At 39.3% G+C, this 24,681-nt stretch overlaps 1 protein-coding gene across 5 annotated transcripts in view; it reads right to left on the reverse strand.

The window, feature by feature from the left end:
* Window positions 1-3,449: 3,449 nt before the first annotated feature.
* The window catches only part of GLRA2 (glycine receptor alpha 2), a 130,921-nt gene continuing 109,689 nt past the window's right edge, over window positions 3,450-24,681 (reverse strand). For all 5 annotated transcript variants that reach the window (XM_035328843.1, XM_035328615.1, XM_035328698.1 and 2 more), the window contains one exon: window positions 3,450-4,991. In XM_035328843.1, coding sequence (XP_035184734.1) covers window positions 4,713-4,991 — 279 coding nt within the window. In that variant the 3' untranslated portion in view covers window positions 3,450-4,712. The remainder of the gene's footprint in view (window positions 4,992-24,681) is intronic.

Raw genomic sequence — 24,681 nt, forward strand, 5'->3', positions numbered from 1 at the left:
TGCATTGGAATTGGAAGCAAATTGATTAGATGAATTTGTTTGGAACTGGTGAAACTGCTCTTGTTCTGCAGCTTAGCCCTAAATGTGTTGACATTTCATATTTTCCATGCAAAAGTAGGAAAAGTATCTTCAAATAGCAAAATATCTTCTTTTTCTTTTCCTGTCAAGTCAGAGAAGATTAATTTTTAAAGTAAAATCTGTAAGGGACATTTATGGAGAAAGCATGACTTTACTCAAAACATTCTCCTAGGTAAGAGTTCCTCTAGGAAGCCTTGGTTTTGGTTTTCTAATGTTCCAAAACAGTGTAAGATATGAACATTTATGTCAAAAAAAACATTAAAATAAAATAAATTAGAGTAAATTATCTTGAAAGTCTGGAATAAGCTGCTATTTTTCAAGATACCATATTATTTATATATATATTAAAAAAGAATAGATTTATTAAAATATTTTCATACTACTTTGTGTAATGCAATGTCATCCTATTGTTTTGTTGTTGTTGTTGTTTTGTTCTTTGTTCCTTGCCATGTTCTAATTTTAAAGGAATAAAGATCATAAAGCTGTGCATATGTGCTTTAGGACCACACATTAAAATTATTTATTTCTGTATTTAGAAATCTATTTCTAAACATAGAAATGTCAACATCATACTGTGTCAGATCTCTTGATTGCATTCATTAAATGTGACTTCCAGGTGATGCAGGATTCTCTTGCTTAGATAAAGACACCAGTTCATCCCAGTGAGAGCCCTCTGAAGGAAATGCTCATGCCAGTAATCTCAAATATTAGTTCCAGATTCCTCCAGAATGTTTTTCATAACGTGTTCTATTTACGGCTGTAGGTTTTGGTTACTGCCTCATCTTTGGTTAGTAGTTCCTGGGCCACCAATGTCAATAACAGGTTTGAACAAAGATGAAGGGCTGTAGCTGTTCAGCCTGCAGTAACTAAACATAATTTTCCCATCAGCTCTTTCCTGTTGCCTATTTACTACTGCATCTCATGCTGGGGAAGAAGAGAAGCAGAACGAGAAAGTCACAGCGCCTGTGGAGGAGTGAGGTTGGCCTTCACCCCTCACCTCTGCAGCAGAAGAATAAACATCTGTCTCCAGAGGAATCATGCATCCCTGGAGATCCAACCCCCCCCCCCCCCCCCCCCCCCCCCCCCCGCCAAAATGAGTTGTCACTAACTCATGTGAGACTCCAAAAGCCTCTATTGTTATAACATGTTATAACACCTATCACCTATGATTCAGAGTATCATAAGTGATGGCTCTGTAGCCTGCAAAAAAGTATGGAGAAAAAGAAGCAGGATAGAGGAACAAAAGGAGATCCTTCATCTCATATTGCACTTTTTTTCTCATTTTCATCATATTGCAACAAGGTTTTTTTAAAAGATCATTTTTATTGATTTGGCTTCATCATAGTGCATGACAACATCTGTCCAGTGAGAGCTGACTAAACCTTTCTCTTCAAGTGCTGAACCACTCAGGTCCAGCCAGTCACAACAGGATGCCAAAGACCTGATCTGATGCCACATCCTTTAAAGACATGCTTAAAGCATTTAAAGCTTACTTGATAAATTAGAAGTCAGTATAATTGCTTTATAGCTAAATGCAAGTAGTTTAAATGTCCTAGGGCTTCATTTTGTCTTACTAGCTAGAATTGTAACCTGCAGTTTTTCCAATACTACTGGATGCTCTTTAGAATTAATCCTGGGTCTCTTTCCTTCTATCCTGCTGTGTCTCCTACTTCACAAAGGCTATTTGTCTGGGACTTATTTTCTAAGCCATTCTTTTTCTCCTTAAATTAGTGTCTTGAAATAAAACTGCTTCACTATTTTATTCTACTACTTCTCTGAGTGTGAAGTGAGTGGGTTTTGAGTCTTGTTTCTCTGGTAACCCTACTGAGCATTCATTTAGGAAAGTCATGTCCTCCTGTAATGTCTGCTACCCTTGTTATTTGACTTTTTATCTGCAGGTAGTTTCTCAGCAAGTATACATCTTCCTGGTGCCAGCCATGTTCTTTGAGGAAAGGTTCTCTGATACCAGCCTGGTATCAAACCATCTCTGAGTAAGACACTTCACAAGGCCATCAACTGGTATATCGAGGAGTCTTATGTATTATGTGGCCATTCCCAGTTGTCATGCTCGGTGGGCTTTGCCCATTTACATGCATTATTTATGTCCAAAATTTAGTCAGATGTTTTCAAGATTCATAACTAATTGCTGTTTAGCTATAAATTCAGTCTGTCTTCAGAAATTAGAGACCTGTAAGGATTTTGTGCGCAGAATACTCCCATTATTGGACCTAAGTTTTTATAAAAGTCAAGAACTGAGTAATCTTTCCATGCATGCTGTCGACATACCTCAGACTTGATTAGCAGAATATGTTTTAGCAAGCTGTTTAGTCAATGTTTAAAGCCAAGCGCTTTAAAGTGTGCAGGTGACTTTGCAGCGTGGGTGCTAGAGGCATGTTGTCTTCACCTTGAAGAGAGACTAGCAAACATCCATCAGCTGGGAACAGTTTTGCAACTCCACTGCAATGGGCTGCAATGGGCGAGTGGGCGTCAGTGGGCGGCACATTAGCAACACATCTGGGCACTGAGGATAAACATTAATCCTGGCATTACACCGTAATTTAAAGCAGAATTTCTGGAATGAGGGACAGGTAAAAAGCGAGCTCTGAATGTTTATGCACCAGTGAAGGCTCCTAACTTTCCATACCATACAAATCCCGCTGACAAATGGGGATCTTCACCCCACCAGAGCTCATGGAACCAGGATTGCACTGGGGTTTTTCTCAACTGCATTACCCACTAATCGAATACTGTTCTGTTGTAAAAATGAATAAAAGCAAATCTTACATTATGAAAATTAGATATTTTGATAACTAAATTTGAATCAAAAGCTCATTTTGAAAAGCCTAATAGTTTGAATAGTTGTCTTGAGTTCTCCCTTTAACTTCTGGTTGCTCCTTCTGGCACTGTCAAGAAGACAGTGATCCACAGCCTCAAAGAGATGAAGCAGACTATCACCAATTCAGTCTCAGGGGTAAGTAACAAGAGCGTTTACAGATCTGAGGAGGGTATGGGGAAATAACACACACAGCTAGCTTTCTGCCATTGACTTCCATAACTGCTTGGGAACTGGCCTTGTCAAGATCTCTAAATTCCCTCCCTGGTCATGGGAGAGGGTGGTGCACCAGGGTGGTGCAGCTCTGCAGGACTTTTGGAATATGTCACACCCTAACTGCATTTCTGACAAACTGCTTGACATACTCCCAGGGGTGGCAACATCCCCTTTACCACAGAATAGATAGAAAAAATTGGCATGATCAACAGAAGTTTGCTTTTCACCTTCTTTCTCTTGACTGAGCAGTGGCACAGTGGAAGATCTGGGCCTTGGTGTGAACAACTCAGCTGCATAAGAAAAAAAAGGAGTGAAGGAAATGTTAATAGCACATTTAGCTTTATTGAAATTGAACAAATAACCTTTATTTTTTTTAATAAACCCTTTTACATCAAGTGTAAAATTTTAATGTTTGATTCATTTTATGTTACAGGTTGTCTTCTTCTGTGTAAGCAAAAATACCATCTTTTTATTATTATTTTCTTTTATTTTCTACTTTAAAACATGTAGCAAGGATTTGAATAACGCAGATCCGGCACCAAAAGGTAACAGGTTCTGAAAATCACAGTACAGTTTTAAAATTCTTAGGTTAATTGATGATATTTAAAATGATAGCCACTTTGATATAAATTAGAGGTCTGTAAACAAGTTGTGTTTACCTATAGAGCTATTGATCGCAGCTACAATGAGAGCAATAATAGAAACTCAATGCTAAACTGAGCTACACCTTTGAGGAAACAAGTTCTTACTAAGTAGTGTGGTACAGGGTAGCACAATAGGTAAAATACAGTTTGGCACCTCAAGTTGCATGTAAAATCAGCAGAAATAAAATGAAGTAAGTGCACTGTATTCCAACAAAAATAAACTGGGCAGTTTCACTGGTTTTGGAGTGTCAGCTATCAAATAAATCACACGACACACAAGTTCAACCCCAAAATTACAATTCTAGTAAAGCAAGATAATATTAAAATGCACACCCACAAGGATAGTAAAGTACAAATCTGTTTGTTGTTGTTTGTTTGTTTTGCTTTGTTTTCTTTTCTTTTTCTTTTTCTTCTCTCCCCGTCAGTAGAAATAATTTACAACCCACAAAAGAAGGACTCCTTGGTGAAACCACTAACTACAGACATGGTCATGGAATGTAGCTCAGTAGACTTGTTTCAAATAGAAAGGCAACATTATCCTGAAAAAGTTTGGTCCTCTTATAACTCACTGTACTGTAGCCACCACAGTCTCTTGGTAGATGCTTTAGGAGGATTGTTTGTTTTCTGATTCTCTTATGTTTCAAACAATAACATCTTGGTGATAAAGTAGGGTAAAATTTGGCCCCATTTACAGATGTCTGATTAATGCTGAATCTGGAAGAAGAACACTGAGAGTACATAAAGGGACCCCTTATTGACTGATCTCAGGCATATTGTTTCATGCAATCAACTTTTCCTTCTATAATGGTTTTCCTCTTTCATAATCTCTTCAAAGTCCTGAGGGGAAAAAGAAACCTTTAATCCAAATGACAGAAAGACATTTCACTGTTTATTTACATGTGGATCACTTTGGCTGAGTAGTCCTGGCAAACCAGAGTTGCCTATTTCTTGTGAATGTCCTCATGTCGTATAATTTTGTATGTAATCCAGTAAAAGATGTTGAAAATGAGGAAGGCGAGTGGGAATGCAGCACGGGATATTGTATCAATCCTTTTTGCACGGTCAACAAACTTCTTTTTGATAGAATCTGAATCCTTTGGTGGTGCCGGCGGCGGGTTAGGTGGAGCAGCTTTGACCGCTGTGCCATCTTTGACTTGGAGACAGTGACCCATGCCATAGCCACTGAAATTGAATCGACTGTCACGAGCAACTTCATCTTCCTGGGAGATAAAGAAGACAAATAAGTCAAAGAAGACAGTAGGACACAATCACCTGTCTATCGAGCATGCCATATACCTGAATAGTTGAGGTGCACCCCTCCAAAGCACCTAAGCGAATTAGCTGGTTAAGCTACGATACAAAATACAGATTTAAAAGACAAGCGAGAAATTAAGACTCACAAGAAAAGACATGGAAATTCAGTGACTGCCTTACTTTCTCTCTGACTAAACCAACAGAGGAAACAGCAGTATCCCAACCCCACAGAAGAGGAAGGGATACAGCCCATTTCTTCCTACCCCATAGGAACAGATCTGACTTCACAGACTCTCATTGCCCTCCTTGGGCTTACTGCAGGAAAGGAACCTAGTCATGTTGGTAGCAAAGAATCTGCTCTGGCCATGTTGATTCAAATGACCCGGGGATCCAGGGGTCCAAGATCCTGGTAAAGAATACCCTTGGCTCAGTCAAGCTGCAGCCTTGGACCTCCATCCTTGATTTGCAAAACAAGGGTTGATCATATCCTTCCCCACCCCTGTGCTTGTAGGGATGCTCCTAGAATCAATACTTCAAAATTCACTGAACACTTGGATTTAGTGGTAAGAGGTGCAATATTGCAAGCTAACATAGCACCATCTTGCAGAAATCCATTTTTTTCTCTTGTCTGAGTGGGTAATATTTGTTTTTGGAAAGGCGAGTAACTTAACTCTATCATCATGACCACGAGATGAAAGGTTTGTGTCTGTTTGTGCTGGTAAATTCTCACTTCTCCTGTCTGATAGCACAGTGATATATGAGTTAACAATTACTGGCAGCCCTCCACAAAGGATACAAAACAAGCAAACAAGCAACTCTATACTTTTTCATTCCAGCAGTGATGAAATGTAGTTCCAGCAGCTTGCCCTAGTTAAAGACCTTCTCTTTGACCAACAAATACTTAATTGTTTACTTTAAATGACCTCTTCTTGGGTTCACAAGCAGCCCACTCACTCACAGGGAATACTCCCTCATATCTCTTGCTAATACACAGCCTTCTGATCTTAACAGAGAATCAGAGACTGCAAGAAAAAACATCAGAGCAGCAAGATACTGAATATTGAAGTTTGCTGAACTTGGGGTAGGGACGGAGGACAACTTACACCAAGTCAGGATGCGAATCACTGCTCCTTCGCAGAAGCAAATCTTTTCATAATTACATTGCTCTCTCCTTGTCTTCAGCATCGGAATTGAATATATTACCTTGCTTTCTCTCCTTACCTTGGAGCTGACATGCAAATATGAATAACCAATAGTGGAATCCAAGGCTACCAAATTAGAAATAGTCACTCTGAGGTGATGCAAGTGCTTATGGAAGGAGGATAGGCAATAAACAGTGCTTTTGAGCTCCTGTCACTTCAGGCTGAGGACTATTCTACAGTGTACCCATTAACAGGTGGATAATTACTTTATTGTAAGACTGTTTGAGCACCTCTCCAGGGTTTATTTCCCTTCCAACTCCAAAGCTCATCATCATTAAGACAAAGAAGCTTTGTCCTTTCCTTTTTCCATTTTATTTATTTATAGTTTGCAGTTCCTCTGTGAAAAATCCAAAGTTCTGTTTGTCCTAGTGATTATAAATGTGTAGACTATTTAAAGATAAATCCATTGAGACCTAAGTTGTGGGTAGTCCTATGCAAGACTCCTCTTGTGTAACTCAATAATATCGCACAGTCCTCCAATAATACAGGATGCTGCTTTCCTTGCAGCACTTTCCCTTTTACTGAGTTTGAAGGATAAAATGTCTGTCCAGGACATAAAAGGTGATTTAAAAGGGTAACAGATTTTCAACAGCTGTGTTACCATATGTGCTTCATTTTTTTTTTTTTTTTTTTAAGTTTAATTTTGGTTATTTGTGAGGGAGCTGGGGGGAGAAGTGGGGGCAAGGGGGTGGAATAAAATGTATGTGCAGGACTTAGAAAGCCCAGACTTCCATGCCATGGGGCTGAGCAACTCATCCTCAATGTTATAGCATTTTTTTCTGAGCTTACACTGTTTTAATTCCAGCGAGAAGCCACCTAAGATTAGGGACATGGACCTTTAAACTGCATTCTTCCAGGCCTTCAGCACCCAGCCGTTAGTTGTTAGGAGCCACCTGTTTCCCAAAAGCATTCAGAGCCCTGTATTTTCCACTGCAGACAGTTGGCTGCACCACTTCTTTTTTACAAAACCCAGAGGAAAGTGTGCCCAGTTCCCATGCTAGCTTTTTATTTAGGACTTCAATCCTAAATTCAGTTTACACTGAATACAAGAGGTACAGCATTTTTCTGGGATATGAGGAGTATGCACTCAGTTGCTTTCTCTGCTTGAGTAGATTTGAATCTCCTTCTCCCTGATCAAAGTTTGTATCAGCTTGTTGGCTTGTTACCTGCTCTTCCAACATGGAGATCTTTGCTGCTTGTAAAAAGTGAGCAGTTATGTAGCTTTTTTTTTTCTTTCTTTCTTTCCTTTTTTTTTTTTTTTTTTAATACCAGAAAAACTCTTTTCAAAGCCTAAATAACTAATGAAGAGAATGGCACTTTGGCACTTTGTTTCCACCCTGCTATTTGTTTTGATATTTCACTCTTACAAAAACTTAATATTACTGACACCTAAGGATTGTAGTTGTTGTGATCATCTAAGGCTCTGCTTGGCAGAGGGGTTGGCCCTCCAGAGGTCCCTTCCAACCTCAACTACTCTGTGATTCTCTGATCAAAGTGCCTCTATAAGCAAGCAAAGCCACAGTCCTTTCAACCCACAGATAGCTCTCAGCTCCTTCTCCACCATATTGTTTCCGGTGGTAAAAGCCACGAAGAATCAAAGTGGCTTTGCAGTCTGGCACCCACCAGCCCTGTAAACACTGCCTGCACCTGAAGTCTCACTGGCAAGTCCCAACACCATCAGAGCTCTCCCACCTGACCTGACATAATCTGAAAGACCTCAAGGTGGTGACGTCTCTGCCCTCTTTCATGAAACAGGTCAATAAGGTTGAAAACTAAAAACAAAACCCTGTGGAGATCAAGAGCCACATGTCTGTGGACTTCCAGTGAGAATGCAGTAAGGTGTGTGTCCTGTTGGTTCCCTGAGCCCTAGAACATGCTCCACCCAGAATGAAACAGCAGGCAAAGAAAGGCTTTCTTTCTGCTGTTGAACAAAAAGGACCCAGAGGGTAAACTATAGAACTGGAACTTCAGGGTCCATGTTGCTTACCTTACTCCGGTGTGGACAACATGGACAAGCTTTCCTCAAGATACACCTGGTCCACTGGAGCCTAGCATTAGACTCTGTGGTCATAAGCCATGTGGTGACACCTCATGGCCTTAGGAACAATAAAATCCCCCATGTACTTTATTTTAGCAATACAGACATGGTTAAAGAGATTGTCTTTAAAACACCGTAGTGATACTGAAAAGACATAATTTGATGTTTCAGAGTATCTTTCAACATTCTGTTATACATAAAGGACTTTGGGGAAGAGTCATGGAGATAAGATACCAAATATAGATCCTTTGACAAAGAGAACCCTTTTTTCATGTTCCAGTATTTGAGATGAATTCACCTCAAGTACCTTCTCTTGACATAGTGCATATTTTCCTTTCACCTGAAGGCTTGAAGAACTACTGGGCAAACTACCTAGGGTACCCTCTGACATGGCTGCAGAATTCCTCTTCGCTCCCAACATCATATTCAGTTTGTACAATCTCACATAACCTACAACCTCACATAACTAAATAGCAAGATGAAAGTGTTCTTTTGCTGTTTTTATCTCAGATGTTCACACTCCTGAGAATTTTAGAATTATCCACTGAAAACAAAATACGTTTCCTGAGAGTTGGGCAAATGGTTTCTGCAGATACATTTTCAACACCACATAATTTTCTAAATAGATTTTCATGTATTATCTTATGGTGTCGTACCAAACTTATTTAGATATTGACTTTAACAAATTTTCATCAAGAAAGACGTGTTTTTTGTTTGTTTGTTTGTTTTTTCAATTTTTAATTCCGTTTACGAATACAAAATTTTTATTTGCTTTGCAAAATAATGGCATTAGATTCTCTTGTCCTTGCTTTACAATAGACAACATCTAAATCAGAAGGATCATATTTTTGACATGGTTTTCTTTCTTCTTCTTCCATCTTTGAAAAGCTTTATTTTCTACTCTGTCAGGTTTGGAATGTAACTCATACTATCAACTTCATGCCAAAGCAACCATGAGCAGGGAAAACACTTTAGAAAATCGGTCCATTCTCTGCCTTACTTGCACAGCTTTCTATACAATGCATTCTGAATTTCTTTGTCCAGAACACTTTTAAATGCTTATTGTCAGAACTGACTCAGTTTTAACAATGAGGAAAATGAGAGAGAGGCTGGCTTCAAACAGTGTATTTAATTTACTCTCTGATGTGATTTATTCATTTAATTTTGCTACTCTTTTTCCAACATATGGTGGGCAAACGATTTAAAAGACTATCTAGTTTAATTAAATTTCAAGGACATAGGAAATTAATTTTAGCTATAGGGTAGAGAACGTCAGGGAAATTTTCCTTTTGGCATTCATAAGCACAAAGTTAGAAAACCACAATAAATTTAGACTTGAATGCAAAATGGAATCGATAAGAATTAGACAGCAAAATAACTTCGGGGACTTCATTCCTAAATCATTATGATTTTGAAACAACTCCCAACTTTCAGTACCTTACATAATTCACAGTGTGGTTTTGCAAAGACACTCATGCTCACATGATTTCTGTTCTCAGGAGTCAGTGAATAAGTGGATGAAAGTAGTTCAGCCAAGAAGCATGGTTGGATTTTCAAAACATTGTTGGTTCCCCACAGAAGGCCCTCAGAAAGTTAAATTGTCAGGTGAATTGTCAGAGAAAAGGTTCTTTCATAGACTTTTCATAGGCTAACTGTTTAAAAGACAGTAACGGATTTTAGGAATAAAAGATCAGTCTTATAACCGAAGGATTTGCTGGAGGGGATCCCCCAAGCATCAGCACTGGAACCAGCAACAAGGAAGAGATTTATAAATGATCTGGGGAAAAGGTTGCCAAGTGAAGGTACACAGGAGAAAAAGGTTATCCAGAATGGACAAATCTCAACCAAGCAGAAGAATCTCTAAATACTGAGTGACTGAGTAATGAAATGGCGGTAGGTGAAATGCAAGCTAAAGCACATTGCAAAAGGTAACCCTGACTAGACATAGGCAGTGATTGGCTCAAATTGGTTCTTTCTTAGGTGAGAATTGTGGGAATTACCATGTAGATGACTGAAAACATTAGTCTACTACTAAATAGAAGTCAGGCAAACAAATCAGAAAATGTCTTTCTGATGCTTTCACCACTTAAAGTGTGATCAGTTTTTGAACATGAGTAGCATTTCTGGTCATACAAAGTCAGGAAAGACATAGCAGAATGATATAAAGTACAAAGAGGAGCAGAAACAATTATAAAAGACTTTTTATGCATGCAGGGATTGAAAGTAGATGAAATCTCTTCAGCTTAGAAAAGCTGTGTTTGAAGGACAGGGGAATATTACAGATATCATAAAATCAGAGTGAAAATTAATTAATGGAGGAAAAATGAATAGGTTATAGGTTTTTTCCCCAATGCAGGAAACGGGATAAAACGCAATGACACAAGGAGGAAGAAAGGGAAAAATTATTTTTTTAGGAGGAAATTATCTTTCATTTACCCATGTAAATCATTGTGTGAGAACATTTTAGAGGATGAAAATAGAACAATGGCACAGATTCAGGAAATATACACCTATGTGTGGCTATTGAATGTGCAACCTTAGGTCATGAAAAAGTACACCTTTAGCTTCTTGTTTTCAGAATACAGAAAAGTCCTTCTGAAAGAACCTGGAGGTTTTAAATACATTTTTTTCTCAACATCCATGCCAAACCACTTTCCACCCAATGTGTCATGTCTTATGAGAACTCAGACCTTCCATCTCTTGTTAATATGCTGGGAGCTGGAGCTAGTATTGAAATGCTCTGCATTTCCACTAATTTTTGGTACTTTGAGTGTCTTTTTTTTTTTTTTTTTTTTTTTTTTTTTTTTTTTACCTCTCTTCACACAGCTCTGCCTTGAGGCTAATTCCTGCGGATGCAGAAAGTGATGACTCTCACACAGCAAACCTATTTGGTCATTAACAGACTTCTCTGTTTTTTTCCTTCTTGAACCTGATCTCAGGAATCTGTTCTCTGGTTTGTTCCTTCCTGACATAGATCTTAGCTCACCTCCACCAGATGCCATTTCCTCTCCTCAATCCAGGCTTAGGAGCAGAAGATAATGTAAAACATCACTTTCTCACCACAATTTGTCCTAAAGTATTGATCAAGAAGGGCCCCAAACTTGCCCTAAGTATTTTTTTTTTTTCCTAAATATTCACCTAGGTCTTTCATCAAAAACATAATAAATCTTTCACTGATCGTACTGAGTGATAGTGCTTTGTCAGGATGCACCACTCTGTGTGCAACAGTGGTTTTGTCCCTTTTCTACCTCTCTTAACACATTTTTTTCTGCTCAGTGAGGTTTGTTTTTCTCTTACTTGGACACCCATGCCTTATAAAATCTAAGTGAAACAGACCTTGTATTATACACAGCATCGGCATTTTAATTAATGGAAGAGAAATCAGTCATTGCTGTCTTCAGTAAGGGTTTCCAATGGACAAATCTAAGCTTGTTTTAGAAAGCTGTGTTTAATAATACCTCTTATCTCCAATAAACAGCAGAAGAATCTTTGAAGCATAACTGATTTACTTACTGTTTCTGTAAGTACAGCAAGTGAACTGTTAATACAATAATGAAATGGTAGTTAATGTGGCTTTGCCCTCGTTGAGTAGGAATTGAGCATTATCCAACTGAAAGAGTAACATAATTTAAACATGTTGGGAAGCAAAAATATTTTCCTGCCTTGAAATATCTTTAAGTGGTACCTAAATTTTTCAAGAAAATCTTTAATAATAGAGATTACACAGTTAGTAAGGGTGATTGGTTTATTATGGTAAAAAAGAAAAAAAAAAAAAAAAGTCCTTTAGTAAAGCAGGACTCGTTTCTCTCAAATTCTTAAATGCACTTAATATAAATTTATTATTCAATCTCATGTTTTATATATAATATGATTAATATTTCAATTTTTCTGGGGGGGAGGGAGGGAGAAAGAGATGAAATGCTGTTTTACAAAGCACCGTAAATGTTATGATAGACAGTTATAGATCCTAAAGAAGAGCAGACCTACTTCCAGCACAGAAGAACTCTGCCTCAGTTTCCATTTGTTTTAAATGACAATGCCCAGGCTCAGTGATCTGCGATTGTCATACAGACTCATTTTGCCAGTTTATCAGTGGGAATGGCACAGCAGCCTGTTATACATCAGAGAAATGCACATTAATGATCCAGATTTGAAGTATAATCTGCTCTGACCAGAAGTCTGGTGGATATGGGGTGACTAGTTTCTCTTCATCCTGTCTGCGTGTGAAGCTGAATAAACTGCAAAGCTAGAGTTTAAACGTGGGGCTATTCTGATATTTTACCTAGCCTGTGAGATGGTGGCTCCTGTGCCCATCAACACACCCAGGGGAGGACAGCAGGTCATAGGGGATGGGGAAAAACATGAGCACTGAGACACTGTGGCTGCAGTTTGACAGGGAACATAGCTGTGGATTTCTTCTGCTCTTGTTAAATGAGCAGCCAGTGCATCAGAGAGGGTCGTGCAGCACACAGCTAAAGCACCTCCAGTGCCCACACTTAACCTGTCTACAACCTGAACAAATGCAAAATAATTTAAGGAGCCCAAAACCAAAAACACCAATGGAAACTTACTTAAACCCCACCTTTGCTGCTTCCTCTTACTCTCTGCAAAACGTCTGCCTCAGGACAGATGAGCTGCACCACAAGCAGACTCTCACCCACCCAGAGCTGGCAGCACTTAACCCCCCATCCTCAGACTGCAGCTCCCCCTTGCCCTGACACCTGCTGTCTGCCCAGAAAGTCCTGTCCTGGGACATATCCTGTCACACAGGCCCCCTTTGTGACATTCAGCAGGGAAACTGCCACTGCCTTTTTTACCACAACATGCAGGAGACCTGAGCTTGCGGCCCCCAGCGATGGGGGGGGGGGGGGGGGGAGGGGGGGTCCTGAGTGCCTGCCCCCCAGAGGTCTTCCCAAAAGGTTCTCTGGTGCTTTTATCCAAGCAGATTTAAATATTTTGGGGAAGAAGATGGTTTTTATCATGCCTCTGGGAAATTTTCCGCTGCTCTCTGCCTCAGCTGTAATCATTTTAGATTGCTTTTTTAGAGTACCCCATTGCCCTGACCTCAGCATCTCAGAGTATCTCATTTGTCAAACAGCCATTTTTTTTTTTTTTAAAAAAAAGGAAAAAAAAAAAAAAAAAAAAGAAAAGGGTGTATGTCTGTGTACAAAGCCCAGAAATGACACACGTGATTTGATTTATGCAGATTATCCTCCAGAACAATACATTGCTAGCCAGTTTTTCAGACTTGGGTTTCAGTTCCCGCAGCTCCCCAGTTTTTGGGGCCAGGCAACTGGGGCTGTGACAGCCCAGGAACAGCGTACACCATCCTCCCTGCCTGGGCCAGGCACTAGTGATGCAGCGCTGTGACCTGAGACATCCGTGCCCACCACTGAGGACTGGCAGCATCCCACCCAGTGCATGCTGACAGTGGGGAGCATCTGTGGGAAGGTTTGAGGAGAAGGGAGGAGAGAGGCTTCCCCTGCACCTCTGTAGCCCTGCTCAGGGGAAGGGGAAGGGGGAGGAACAGGCTTTTTTTCTCTTTCTGTGGAAGGATTCTTTCCTTCAAGCCTTTTGCTAAACAGTATCCAGCACAAAACCCAGTAAACACAGAAAGGGATTGCCAGAGCTTTCTCAGACAGACTTCATGCATTTAATTTATGCAAATACTGCACAAAACGAATTAAATATTGCAAATTATATTAATAATTTAAATTGTGCAGCTAAAAATAGTCAGGAATATCTGCAACATCTTGAAGTGTTCACATGCAAATTTTATAAGTTTTGTTATTTTTTTTTTTCCTGAGGAGACAAGCCAACTGATAAATCAATGCCTCCCTTTCCCAGTTATCAGTTATTAATATGGACTCCCAATAAATAATGTTTTGGGGTTGGTTTTCTTTTCTTATCTTCTATTATACAAATTATCCTTTCTGGCTTTGCATATCATTTACTTCCTGTTAGCCAAGATCTCTATCTGCATTTCTCTAGCTGTTTTTACATTGCTCTGAAGCGTGATTGGGTTAAACAAACTATTTGCCAGCTATCTGCACTTCAGACTTGGTTTCTGAAATTAAATTGTGGCTTCTTACAAACATCTTGACTGTTCGAATATATTAGAAATTTACTACACAAATCCACTTCCTTATTTTCATCTTGATTTGTTTTTATGAGGGTTGTTCCATAAAGGTCTGATATTATTTATTCACGGCAAAATAAACATTTATCATGGGGTAAAAATCAATGGCACTCAATGCTATAGCAACTTGATAGTGTAATCTTTACACAGATGCTTTTTTTTTTTTTTTCCTTTTTTTTTTTTTTTTTTTTTTTTTTTTTTATTTTTTTTTTTTTTTTTTTTTTTTTTTTTTTTTTTCTTTATCTGGTAAGTAATAAATCCCCAAATCCTACAAGGTCATTGGAAATATGCATACAATAGAAATGAAATAAGATTTCATTTTAAATGAGTTTGATAGTTTTTCTTCTAGTGTATTAAACACAAAGACATATACACACTCACACAGTCTGTATACACCCACATATGTAGTTGTTGTACATATATATGTATGTATGCATCTATTTAATTTAGTAATCTAATGCCTTTTGTATTCGGTAAAGGTATCTATTAGTGAGAAATGCAGAGATAGATTTGCTATATTCCAGCATAATATTTGGAGCTCTCTCTGGAGCATTTCTCAAACTACAACCTCCATTTTGCTAGCTTTTCTGCTTGCTTTTCCCCTTCAGATGGGACTGCAGTTCTGAGGAGCAGGGATACAGAATGCACAAGCAAGGGTCATTAAACATTCCCAATCCTCTCTGCCCATGAACAGGCTCTTTGGTGGGGTGCTGGCACCTCTCCAGAAAGACCATCTGCCCAGACCAGTAGCTAAGCAATAGATCACCTTGTGGTGGACTTTTATTACTTGGCAAAACTGATTAAAGGATAAACTGAAACAATAGATTTAATAGTGCATAAAAGGCACAGGCAGACCAAACGTGGAAGAATGACTATAGCAGTAGAAGAGGTATTCTTGAGAGAGGAGCTCAGAGGTTCATCTGATCTCAAAGCTTGTTCAAGATGATTAAGAAAAATGGGAGAAGAATTGTCCATTTGATTTATCTAGAGGAGAGAGCATGAGAACACCCCATGCCAAAAAGCTGTTACTCCAGCAGCCTTCCCAAAATGTGTATAGTGTATGCTTCATCTTTTATGTGTTCTGGAACAATAAGTTCCAAATCAGTGTTCCCAGTTCTGGAGCTCTGGAAAAGCCTATCTTTGGGAGTACTGAGGAGATCAGGACTCACTTTGAGGGCCTAAGACCACCTGATCTTGCGGTGTTATTTCTGGGAAGGAATAACATTTTATTTTGATTTTGGGACTTTGCTTTTGATGGGACTAACATTTGATTTTGTTCAGCAAATGTGCCCCTAAGTCAGTGTACGAAGTGGTGTAGGAGCCCTCCTGGACCAAGGGAGAGACCTAGCATGGATTTCTACATCACTGGACCTCCAACAGCCTCACAAGTAACAGGCAGAAATGTTCTGCCAAGGTCAAGCAATGTGATGTCTTTGGGAGCAACCTTTTTTTGGGTGAGCAACCTGTTTTGTGAGTGCACAGCGGCATACCACACATTGTGCATTCACAACGAGTGGACATTAACCTGGTTTGCTTGTCCTCTGAGCTGAAAACATGAATGGTGTCTTGAAATCACTAATGAGAAATACAAGCAAATCAATTAGGAAATGGCATTCAATAGCCACTCTCAGGCTGTCTCCTTCCTTCTGCAGCTGTCTCTTCTCTTCGTGATTGCTTTTCCATTTTTTTCCACTATACGTTTTGCCTCATTAATTCTCAGTTCTGCTCTTGCCTACCTCCTCTTTGATGCTTTCACCCTTGCTCATTTCCAAACACACGACCTCCACATTCTGCTTGTAAAATTCAGTTCCTTCGTCAACCCCTGCGTGCTCTTGCCCCTTTCTGGTCCCTACAGCTAAATTCTCTTCCTCCAGAGAGAAGACAAATCATTAAAGTAGAGCTACACCTCGCCAAGACCACTTCTGATCTGAGTGGTGTTATTTGACCTTTTAAGAATAATCAGGAAAGGTTTAATTTTTTAGTGAAAAGCCTACTTCCACTTCTGCATAACCATAGAGCTCCTAATTGCTTAGTTTCCAGTATGACAAAGCATTTTGAAATGCATCATTATGCCTTTGTACTACTGTTCATGATATATCGCAAGCCCTGCTACCAGTGCGGAAAGCTGGAGATTGCCAAGTGCGTTGTTGGCCCACGGGACCTCCTGTGCCTTTGTTCTGACTGCCCAAAGCTTGCAACCAGATCCACTTGGAGGCTTTGGAAAATGAACACAATAAGTGCAAAAAACAAAACCTTCAAGTGGGATTTTGCTTTTGTTCCCAGTTTAAACCCCAGCAAAGAGAGTTATCATTTGTGCATTTTACATGTTCCAGTCTACTGAGAGCTTGGTAGTGGGGTAATGTGTGCATATAGTAACAGATTAAAGACTTGGCATGCTCTAGAATACTCCACTGACGTGTCCAATCACAGCAGTACCATCTGCTTTTCCTTATATGTGCTAAATTTATAGTGCTGTGCTAATTTCTATATTAGTTTACACACCACCTACAGGAAATTATATTCAACAGATAAGCAATATTTGGGCTTTGTTGTTTATCTTTAGCAAACAGTTAGTAAATGTCTCTCCAATTACTTTAAGCTCTCATTTTAGAGAAAGGAGGCTAGAGATCACTAACATTGATTGTCCTTTTTTATTCCTGAAGGTGTGGCAGTGACTCACAATTCAAGTGTTATTTCCCTAAATTGTTGCTCGTTCAGATCTGGGTAGAATTTTGAGAATGTTTGACAGACTGAAAGGTGGTCAGACTTCCACCCAGAGTCCAGACACCAGGACAATAAGAGAACCCTGTATTTTAGCTGTATTTTAAATTATATAATTAAATGAACCACTCCTATACCTTTTGGACATTCTACTGTGCAAGAAAGCTCATTGTTAACTGTACTTTCTCTTCAGGAGGCATTCAATTTGATGCTACAGAAAATGCCACCTTATTGATCAACACAGTAAACAAACCTACAAAACACGTGGGCATGTTCTCCCTGTATTATGGAAAGAAACAAAAATAATAGAACAAGGCCATGGAGTCTGCACAATATTGGCAATATCTCTCTCCTCAAGCTTGGTCACTGAAACTCTGAAGCATGGGAAGACAGAAGGCAGGGCTACAAAAGGCTCAATCTGACAGTCATCTGGGGTTTCTACAAGACTCCTGCCCCACCAGCATTGTGGTAGGATGGTTTACTGAAGATCCCATAGCTAGCCCATTTGCAGCATCTCTGCATGACATTGTGCTGAGTGATTTCTCCCCATCAGATGAAAGGCTGGTTTATCCCTCTCTGGGTACAAGGGAAGCAGGCATTTCAAAGTGCAAGACCACTGAACTACCACCTGAGGGGACAATTGTCTAGAGGATATTTTTTAAACGCATTTGCCACATTTAAATAGATGGTTTCAGCTTGCCAGTCTTGGAATGGCTCCTAAAATAAACATCAATATAACGAATAAGGAAATTTGTTTTGGATGATTAAGAGAATCTGGCTCATATATCCAAGGTGTGACAATTCCAATCACATCTTCATTTCAATTTACAGGGAAAGAAATAATCTAGGCTTTGTTATTGTTCATAATGCTGTTGCTATATATTTGACATGATAATCTACAGTATTAGTCAGTAAATTGACTCACTGGACTGCCCTTGATCGTATGTTCCATTTTCTGCTCAGTGGGGCCCTCTCTAACAGCTATATATAACCAGGGAGAAAAAAAGAAAGACAGCTTTCTCTTAGATCATTAAAAGATGATGTTGCATTCGGTTTTCCTGTTGCTTCAAAGGTCATAAATGATGTGATCTTTTTGCCATCACAGATAATATATGGCTGCTGTTTCTCTGACTTGTCAACTCCTCATACAGAAATCCAATACTCCCCACTTGTCATATATTCATTTCTGACACATGTTCTCTTGCCAGGCCTAAAAGGAAATAGTCATTGTATTCCTACCTGCCAGTTTTCAGGTCTTGGCTTGTATGGTCCTTCCTTGTCGAAGCCTAGTTGTCACGTTAGCAATCCACGAGTACTTGCAGTAAATGTAAAATCTCCTGATCTTAATTAAAATTCTGTATGCTTTTCTGTTAAATAAAGAAAATTGCTATGCACCTTAATCCATAGCTCTGCTCTTCTTCCATGGTTTTTCAATGTCTGATTACTAAGCTAATTGCACAGGCAAGTTGCTTTTAGACTGCATCATGCATTTATTAGTTTTATATCACAATCAAAATAAGTATTAAATAAATCTTTTCTCTTTTTGTATGTATTTTGAAAAATTGTTTCCTCTGTCCAGGCAGAAGTTAAAATTAGGAGTGACCTTTAAAGGGGGCTAGAGGATGAAGGGCAGTTCTCAGAGTCAAGAAATGAGGAGAGCAGAGACTCAGAAAGCAGGCAGTTTAGCAGGAGATTAGCACAAGTTACAGAATATGAACTCATGTAGCTGTATTTCAGCAGCATATCTGCAGCTGTGTAGCTGGGCTGCTGCCGAGGAAGGAGAACTGCAGAGCCTTGGGACAGAAAAAGCCTATTGCTATTCCTGTCCAGAAGGGTAAATAATTGTTCAGAGTCCTTTTTACTGACCTTTGTTCCAGGAGTGCTTGTGAGTCAAGGAGAATTACAGGGTGTAAATCAGAAATACTCAGCTACAGGTCAGCACATCCACAAAGAGACATAATTCAGCTCACAGTCTCCCTGAGGAGCAATCCCTCACAAATCTCTCTTAAAATCCCTCCTGATATATTGGGCACGTTACAGAAGGAACTGTTTAAGAGCACAGATTAATATTATCAGCCACTGTAAATCTCCCAGTGTGCTGCCTGGTGCTGGCAGTGCCAGCTGGCTCTCAAGGACCCTTCTGGTCCTGTCTTCTGTGAGCCTCTGATTCTGTGTTTGTAATATGAGGAAATGAAAATGAATCAATAACTGGCCAGGACAGGCAGCTTCCTCTACATTGTAATGTTGTTTGCATATTTAAAACATGCAAAGAGGCTAAAGCCTAAGCCTCTTTGCTTCAAAAGCTGCTAGTAAAAAAGATCCCTGGGTTCATATGAATCTGGTACCAGTTCCTAAGACATCTTCACTTTGATATGTAAGACAAGAGAGGAGGACTTGTGGGAAAGAAAAGTAAAAATTCACATTGCACCACAGCCTGCCAATCACCCTGAGATAACCCACCTTGGGATTACAGGTATCTGCCTCGGGCTAAGGCAGCCCACAGTTTGCACAAGAGGTAAGGAATGGTATGCCCCCTAAAATGCTTTTCTATCTCCCCTCTGCTGAATAATACCACAGGAGAGCTCGGTTCTTGATTCTGAGCTGAAGGAAGGAGGTATTTGACAGACTCATGAGAGTTGGGATGGGCAGCAAGAAACATACTGCATAGGCAGTGACAGGAAAAAGGGGAGACTGAGAGCGCTGGCTGAGATTCCACATGCAATAAAACCATCTATTAGCATCATACGGGGTTGGGAAAATATTCACGAAATAACAGCTTTTAAGCTCAAAACCAGTGTAAGATAAAAACAATCATGTCATGATACAACTCTGATATTCAATCCTAGCTATAAACGTCCACAAGATAACTCATCAAAAACAGGGGAAAAGCAATAACTGAACAAAGTGTGATGAAATCATCAGTCTGCATATGTCAGTTATATATATATATATATATATTTACAACAAAATAACACAACATAAGCTACAAGGGAAGTGAACAAAGATCAAAGAGCAAGTAAGAACCAGACAAGACAAGCAGGCATCACCAGTATCTAGAAGTAATAAAAGAACAGGAGCATTCAGCACCAGAGCATCTTAAAAGAGCTGTTGTGTACTTGCGAAAAAAAAAAAAAAAAAAAAAAAAAAAAAAAAAAAAAAAAAAAAAAAACCTTCATGTAAACTTGGGAAAAAAGAGTCTTTATTTACAGCTAGGGAGCAAGACAACATTTTCTGTGCCTGCAAAAAGCAACCCTTTTTCGACTTTTTATTATTCTCTTTCACACTCCTGTGTGGTTCCATATGAAAAAGTACAGTTTATACATCCTCCACATGAGCACCAGCACAGGTAACAGTAAGGGCAGAATAATAAAAGACTAACACATTAGCAGCAAATACAGAACTGACTCCACTGTAGTTCATGACAGACAAATCTAGGACATCTCCAAAATAAGGAACAAAATGACAGTACTCAAAAACATTTTAAAAAAGAACTGCAGCAGCTAGCTAATCAATTGTTTTTCTGTAGGATCTGAAGCCAACCTAAAAGGTGAAGATATAGTACAGCAGAACTGGCTTAGTGTTACATGACATATTATTATTATATATATATATATTTTAATTATGGAAATAAATGATCTTGTTTTTCCCCATTGTTTTTGCTTACTCCTTCGGATTGGTGAAGGATGACAAATAGCCCCCCAACCACCATCTAAGAAATGCAGGATAGCAGGATGAAGCTAGCTTATGCTGAACTCCTTAAGTGTGTTAAAACGTTCCTGCTTTTATTCGCATCATTGTACAAACATAAATACATCGGATGAAGAAAGAAAATACAAACACCAAAAATGCCTCACAAAACTAGCTCTCCTCCTTTTTCTTTCAACCCTGTTCTCCTTGCAGACACAGTCACTGAACTCAACCTTACTTTTTTCATGATGAACGCCAAATGTACCCTCTGAATATGCATTACAATTTGCAAAGTCATTAGTCATCCTGTTTGCTTTCATCTAATACATGGCTTTGGTTATTTCTATTCCTTCAATAACCTTGTACAAGATCCTTCTCCACTGCTGACACCCTTTTCACTCCACACAATTCTGGCTGCTCCAAAGAGCACTTGCACTCCTAGTTGCACAAATGCTGAGGAGCTGATATGAACATCTCAGAGCAAGTTTACAAAAAGTGTTTCAATAATCTATGAATCTCATTCAGAAAACTGAGAGGAAATCCACTTCTATGGCATCTGTGATGAGAGACTTGACTATTGCCAGGTAGAAAGTTTAAGCTGAAAACAAATGCTACAACGAAGAACACGCTGAATATGCTGAAAAGGCAGAAAGCCTATTTGCAAACTGGGCAGGAAGAGCAACTAAACTAACTCGTGGTATAGAGTGATAATTCTGAAGACAGCATGAAATTCAAGAAATGACTAATCCCCTTTAGTTTTGCTAGGCAAATCATTACTAGAAATATTGGTGAGGCCACCTGGAGTGAGAAGCATGATATCCAAACATAAAAGGCTCAGAAAGAGAACTAGAATTAATAAATTCAGAAAACCTGAAGCCCAGGCATGGCAGGACATGCCAGTATGTGAGGGCCTGGGGGAAACTGACAATTACTAGGCAGACAAGCACAAATGAGATCTGGTGACCTCTCTGGGAATCACAATGAAAAGGTAATGTAGGGAGAATAATGTCGAAAATATGTTATGCCTCCTCTGCTTTTTCACCTTAGACATGAACACTTACACACACAAATGCCCATGGAATGACCTGTCTGCTAGAATATTGGCTGACTTTATGGTCTAATAAGCAAACTGCAGTTAAATAGCTGCTTAATTTGCCACTGCCGCTCTATAAAGGATGGGGCAAGGGCTTGCAAAACTTACAAGAAAGGTAATTGTCTTTTCTGAGAGCCACTGGAAGTTTATAGGAAATAACTACATAGCCTGCTGATAGGACTGAAAAAATAATGAGCAAGAGCACAAAGTAATTTTCTGAAGACTTGAGTACCCACTCACTGATGTAAATATCTGTGGACACAAGAATGTCCCCCTGAGTTTCACATGGGAATTCCTGTGACAGTGGCAAGGTCATCAACCTGTCATAGTCTGTACAGACTACTTGTGTAGTATTAGCGCCCATGCTGCACATGCAGTGAAACAAGTGGTAACAACCAAATACATCCTAATTAATCTAACTAGGTATGTTACAATGAAAAAGAAAATAGTGTTAGGACCTAGCAGTATGTCTTCTGAATAGAAGGTACCAAAGGCTGTAAAAGAGCGTCTTGTGAAGGACAAGTTGTCTTCATTTCATCAGCCTGTAACGGCATCACACTCAATTAGACTTTCTATAATTTCACTTGCCTTCCATGCTCAGAACAGAAAAAAAAAAAGCCTACAATTCTGCAGATGGAGCAAACAAGGAGACTTAGTGTTTGATTTTACAAAATGCTTTGCAAAACATCAAGACTGTGAATGTGCCAAAACCCTGGTTTTTGCAGAAATATCTGTTGCACAGCTCTTGCCTGTCAATTTGACAACCAAGACAAAACATATTAGAAGAGTGAGACCTCCGTGGCAGTGAAAAAGGAAGCCAACATAAGTTAACAGACAACACATAGATACACTTTTTGCAGAGTTTGTGTTAGAGAGTATCAGGGCTGCTCCATGCCGGTACCAATGTTAGGCTGCATCCTGAAGAGGCAATGTACAACTTGCTTTCCTATAATGGAGTATAAGAGCTCACATTTGTGCAACTCAGATAATCCTTAATGAACAGGGTTTATGATCCCCACTCTTAATTAGCTATTCTTTTGGCAGATGAGGATTACAGAGCACCTGAAGGCAAGTCTCCACCACCAGCAGGTTTGGGAAGGCTTAACAGAAAAATGAATGAGTCAGTCCCAAGCAGAGCACTTCCACGTGACGAGCAGAAAGAATTACCTCAGACAGCTTTATGTAGAACCAGTTGAAGAAAGTGAGGTGAGGCCTCAAAATAAATATTTCCTGTCACTTTAGAGTCTTGTCATAATATCATGGAGAAATCAAAACCTTGGCACCTCACTAGAATAACCTGCACTTATGCAAGTGGATTATATGTGTGCGTGTACAAATGCACACACAGTGTCTGTGTGAGAAATTATACACACGGGTTAGAAGTTTAATGATTCAGAAAGCTATGCAACACCTCAAGCAGAAGTTACAAGCTTGATGCAGAAATTCACAGGCATGATTCTGGGTTTCTCTTAGTCCACATGTTTAGGTAACCACAGCAGTGTTTTCTGACCTTTCCAATCTGTTTATCCAAGAGCTAAAAACACTCTGGCATACTTATTCTGCCAGTAACACCCAACCAACCACTGGAAACTGAGCTTACCAATAGTAAGAACACTACCAGTCCTTCTTGGCATTGATCCTGTTGGAGTACACAAGTGTTTCATGAGCAGACCCCGGGCTACGCCAGCCCCGAGATGCCATGAGAAGGGCCCAGTGACAGAGAATGGAAGTAGGTTAGTAACCTGTGGCTGGCCTTGGCAAGTTTTCAGATGCTTCCAATTTGAAATGGGTGAGGACTTTGGGAAGACTCAATAGCAAATACTCAGAATATGTGGAGCTTCAAGGTGTTCATTCCTCCAAGTGTAACTCGTTCTAGCCCCTTCCTCCTGTTGTAGAAAAAAAAATCTCATTCCCTACAACCTACTCCCAGCTGGCCAATTGCCAATTTGCTATTACCAATAATAATAAATAAAATTAAAAAAAAGAAATCCATATTTACACCGTATTTAAACTAACATCTTCCTCTAGCAGTGGATCAGGTGAAATAAACATCTCTGATCATTAAATCAAACTAAAGGTGTCAAGAATCACTCTCTGACCAATCAGTTTGTTATAAACAATGCTTAGTAATATGAAAAGGAATTACAAAACAGTGCTGTTTTCCCTTTGGAAAAAAAAAAAAAAAAAGAAAGAAAGAAAGAGAGAAATTACTGCAACACTGCTTTTTTAAAAGTACTATACAAACTGGATTTTACTGGAACCCATGAAGTTTTTCAGACCTTGAGACACAACAAGGTTTCAAGAGTCTAGTTAATACAATTTGGTTTTGCACAATGTCGTTTGGACAACATCATTACAGAATGCTTCACAATTAATTACATTCAAATAACAGCTTCTATCCCCTGTGGAGAACGGGATTAATTGGGTCAGATGTAAATATGCGTTTCATGGATCTTACTGAACACTTGCCCATCTCACCAATTTACCATGTAATTTGATACAACTGGTGTGCTATCCTCTGGAGATGGGCAGAGCAAGCACAGTTGCAAGTCTGGGTAGAAATACACTGATACAACAATGCTGATATTCTTAGCCTGTATTATGCCTGGGCTGTAACAGCGTCACACTTTCATTCTCTTGCAGAAACACTAGTCTGTGCTTATTCATGCTGAAATACTCGTCTGTTGGATATAAAGCTTAGGACAGAACTCAGAACTGATAAGAAGTGTTGTGATCAACATGGGATCAGAAACTGTTCTCCTCCCAGGTGTCTTCA

The sequence above is a fragment of the Oxyura jamaicensis genome, chromosome 1 (assembly GCF_011077185.1).
Source record: "Oxyura jamaicensis isolate SHBP4307 breed ruddy duck chromosome 1, BPBGC_Ojam_1.0, whole genome shotgun sequence".
Classification (NCBI taxonomy): Eukaryota; Metazoa; Chordata; class Aves; order Anseriformes; family Anatidae; genus Oxyura; species Oxyura jamaicensis.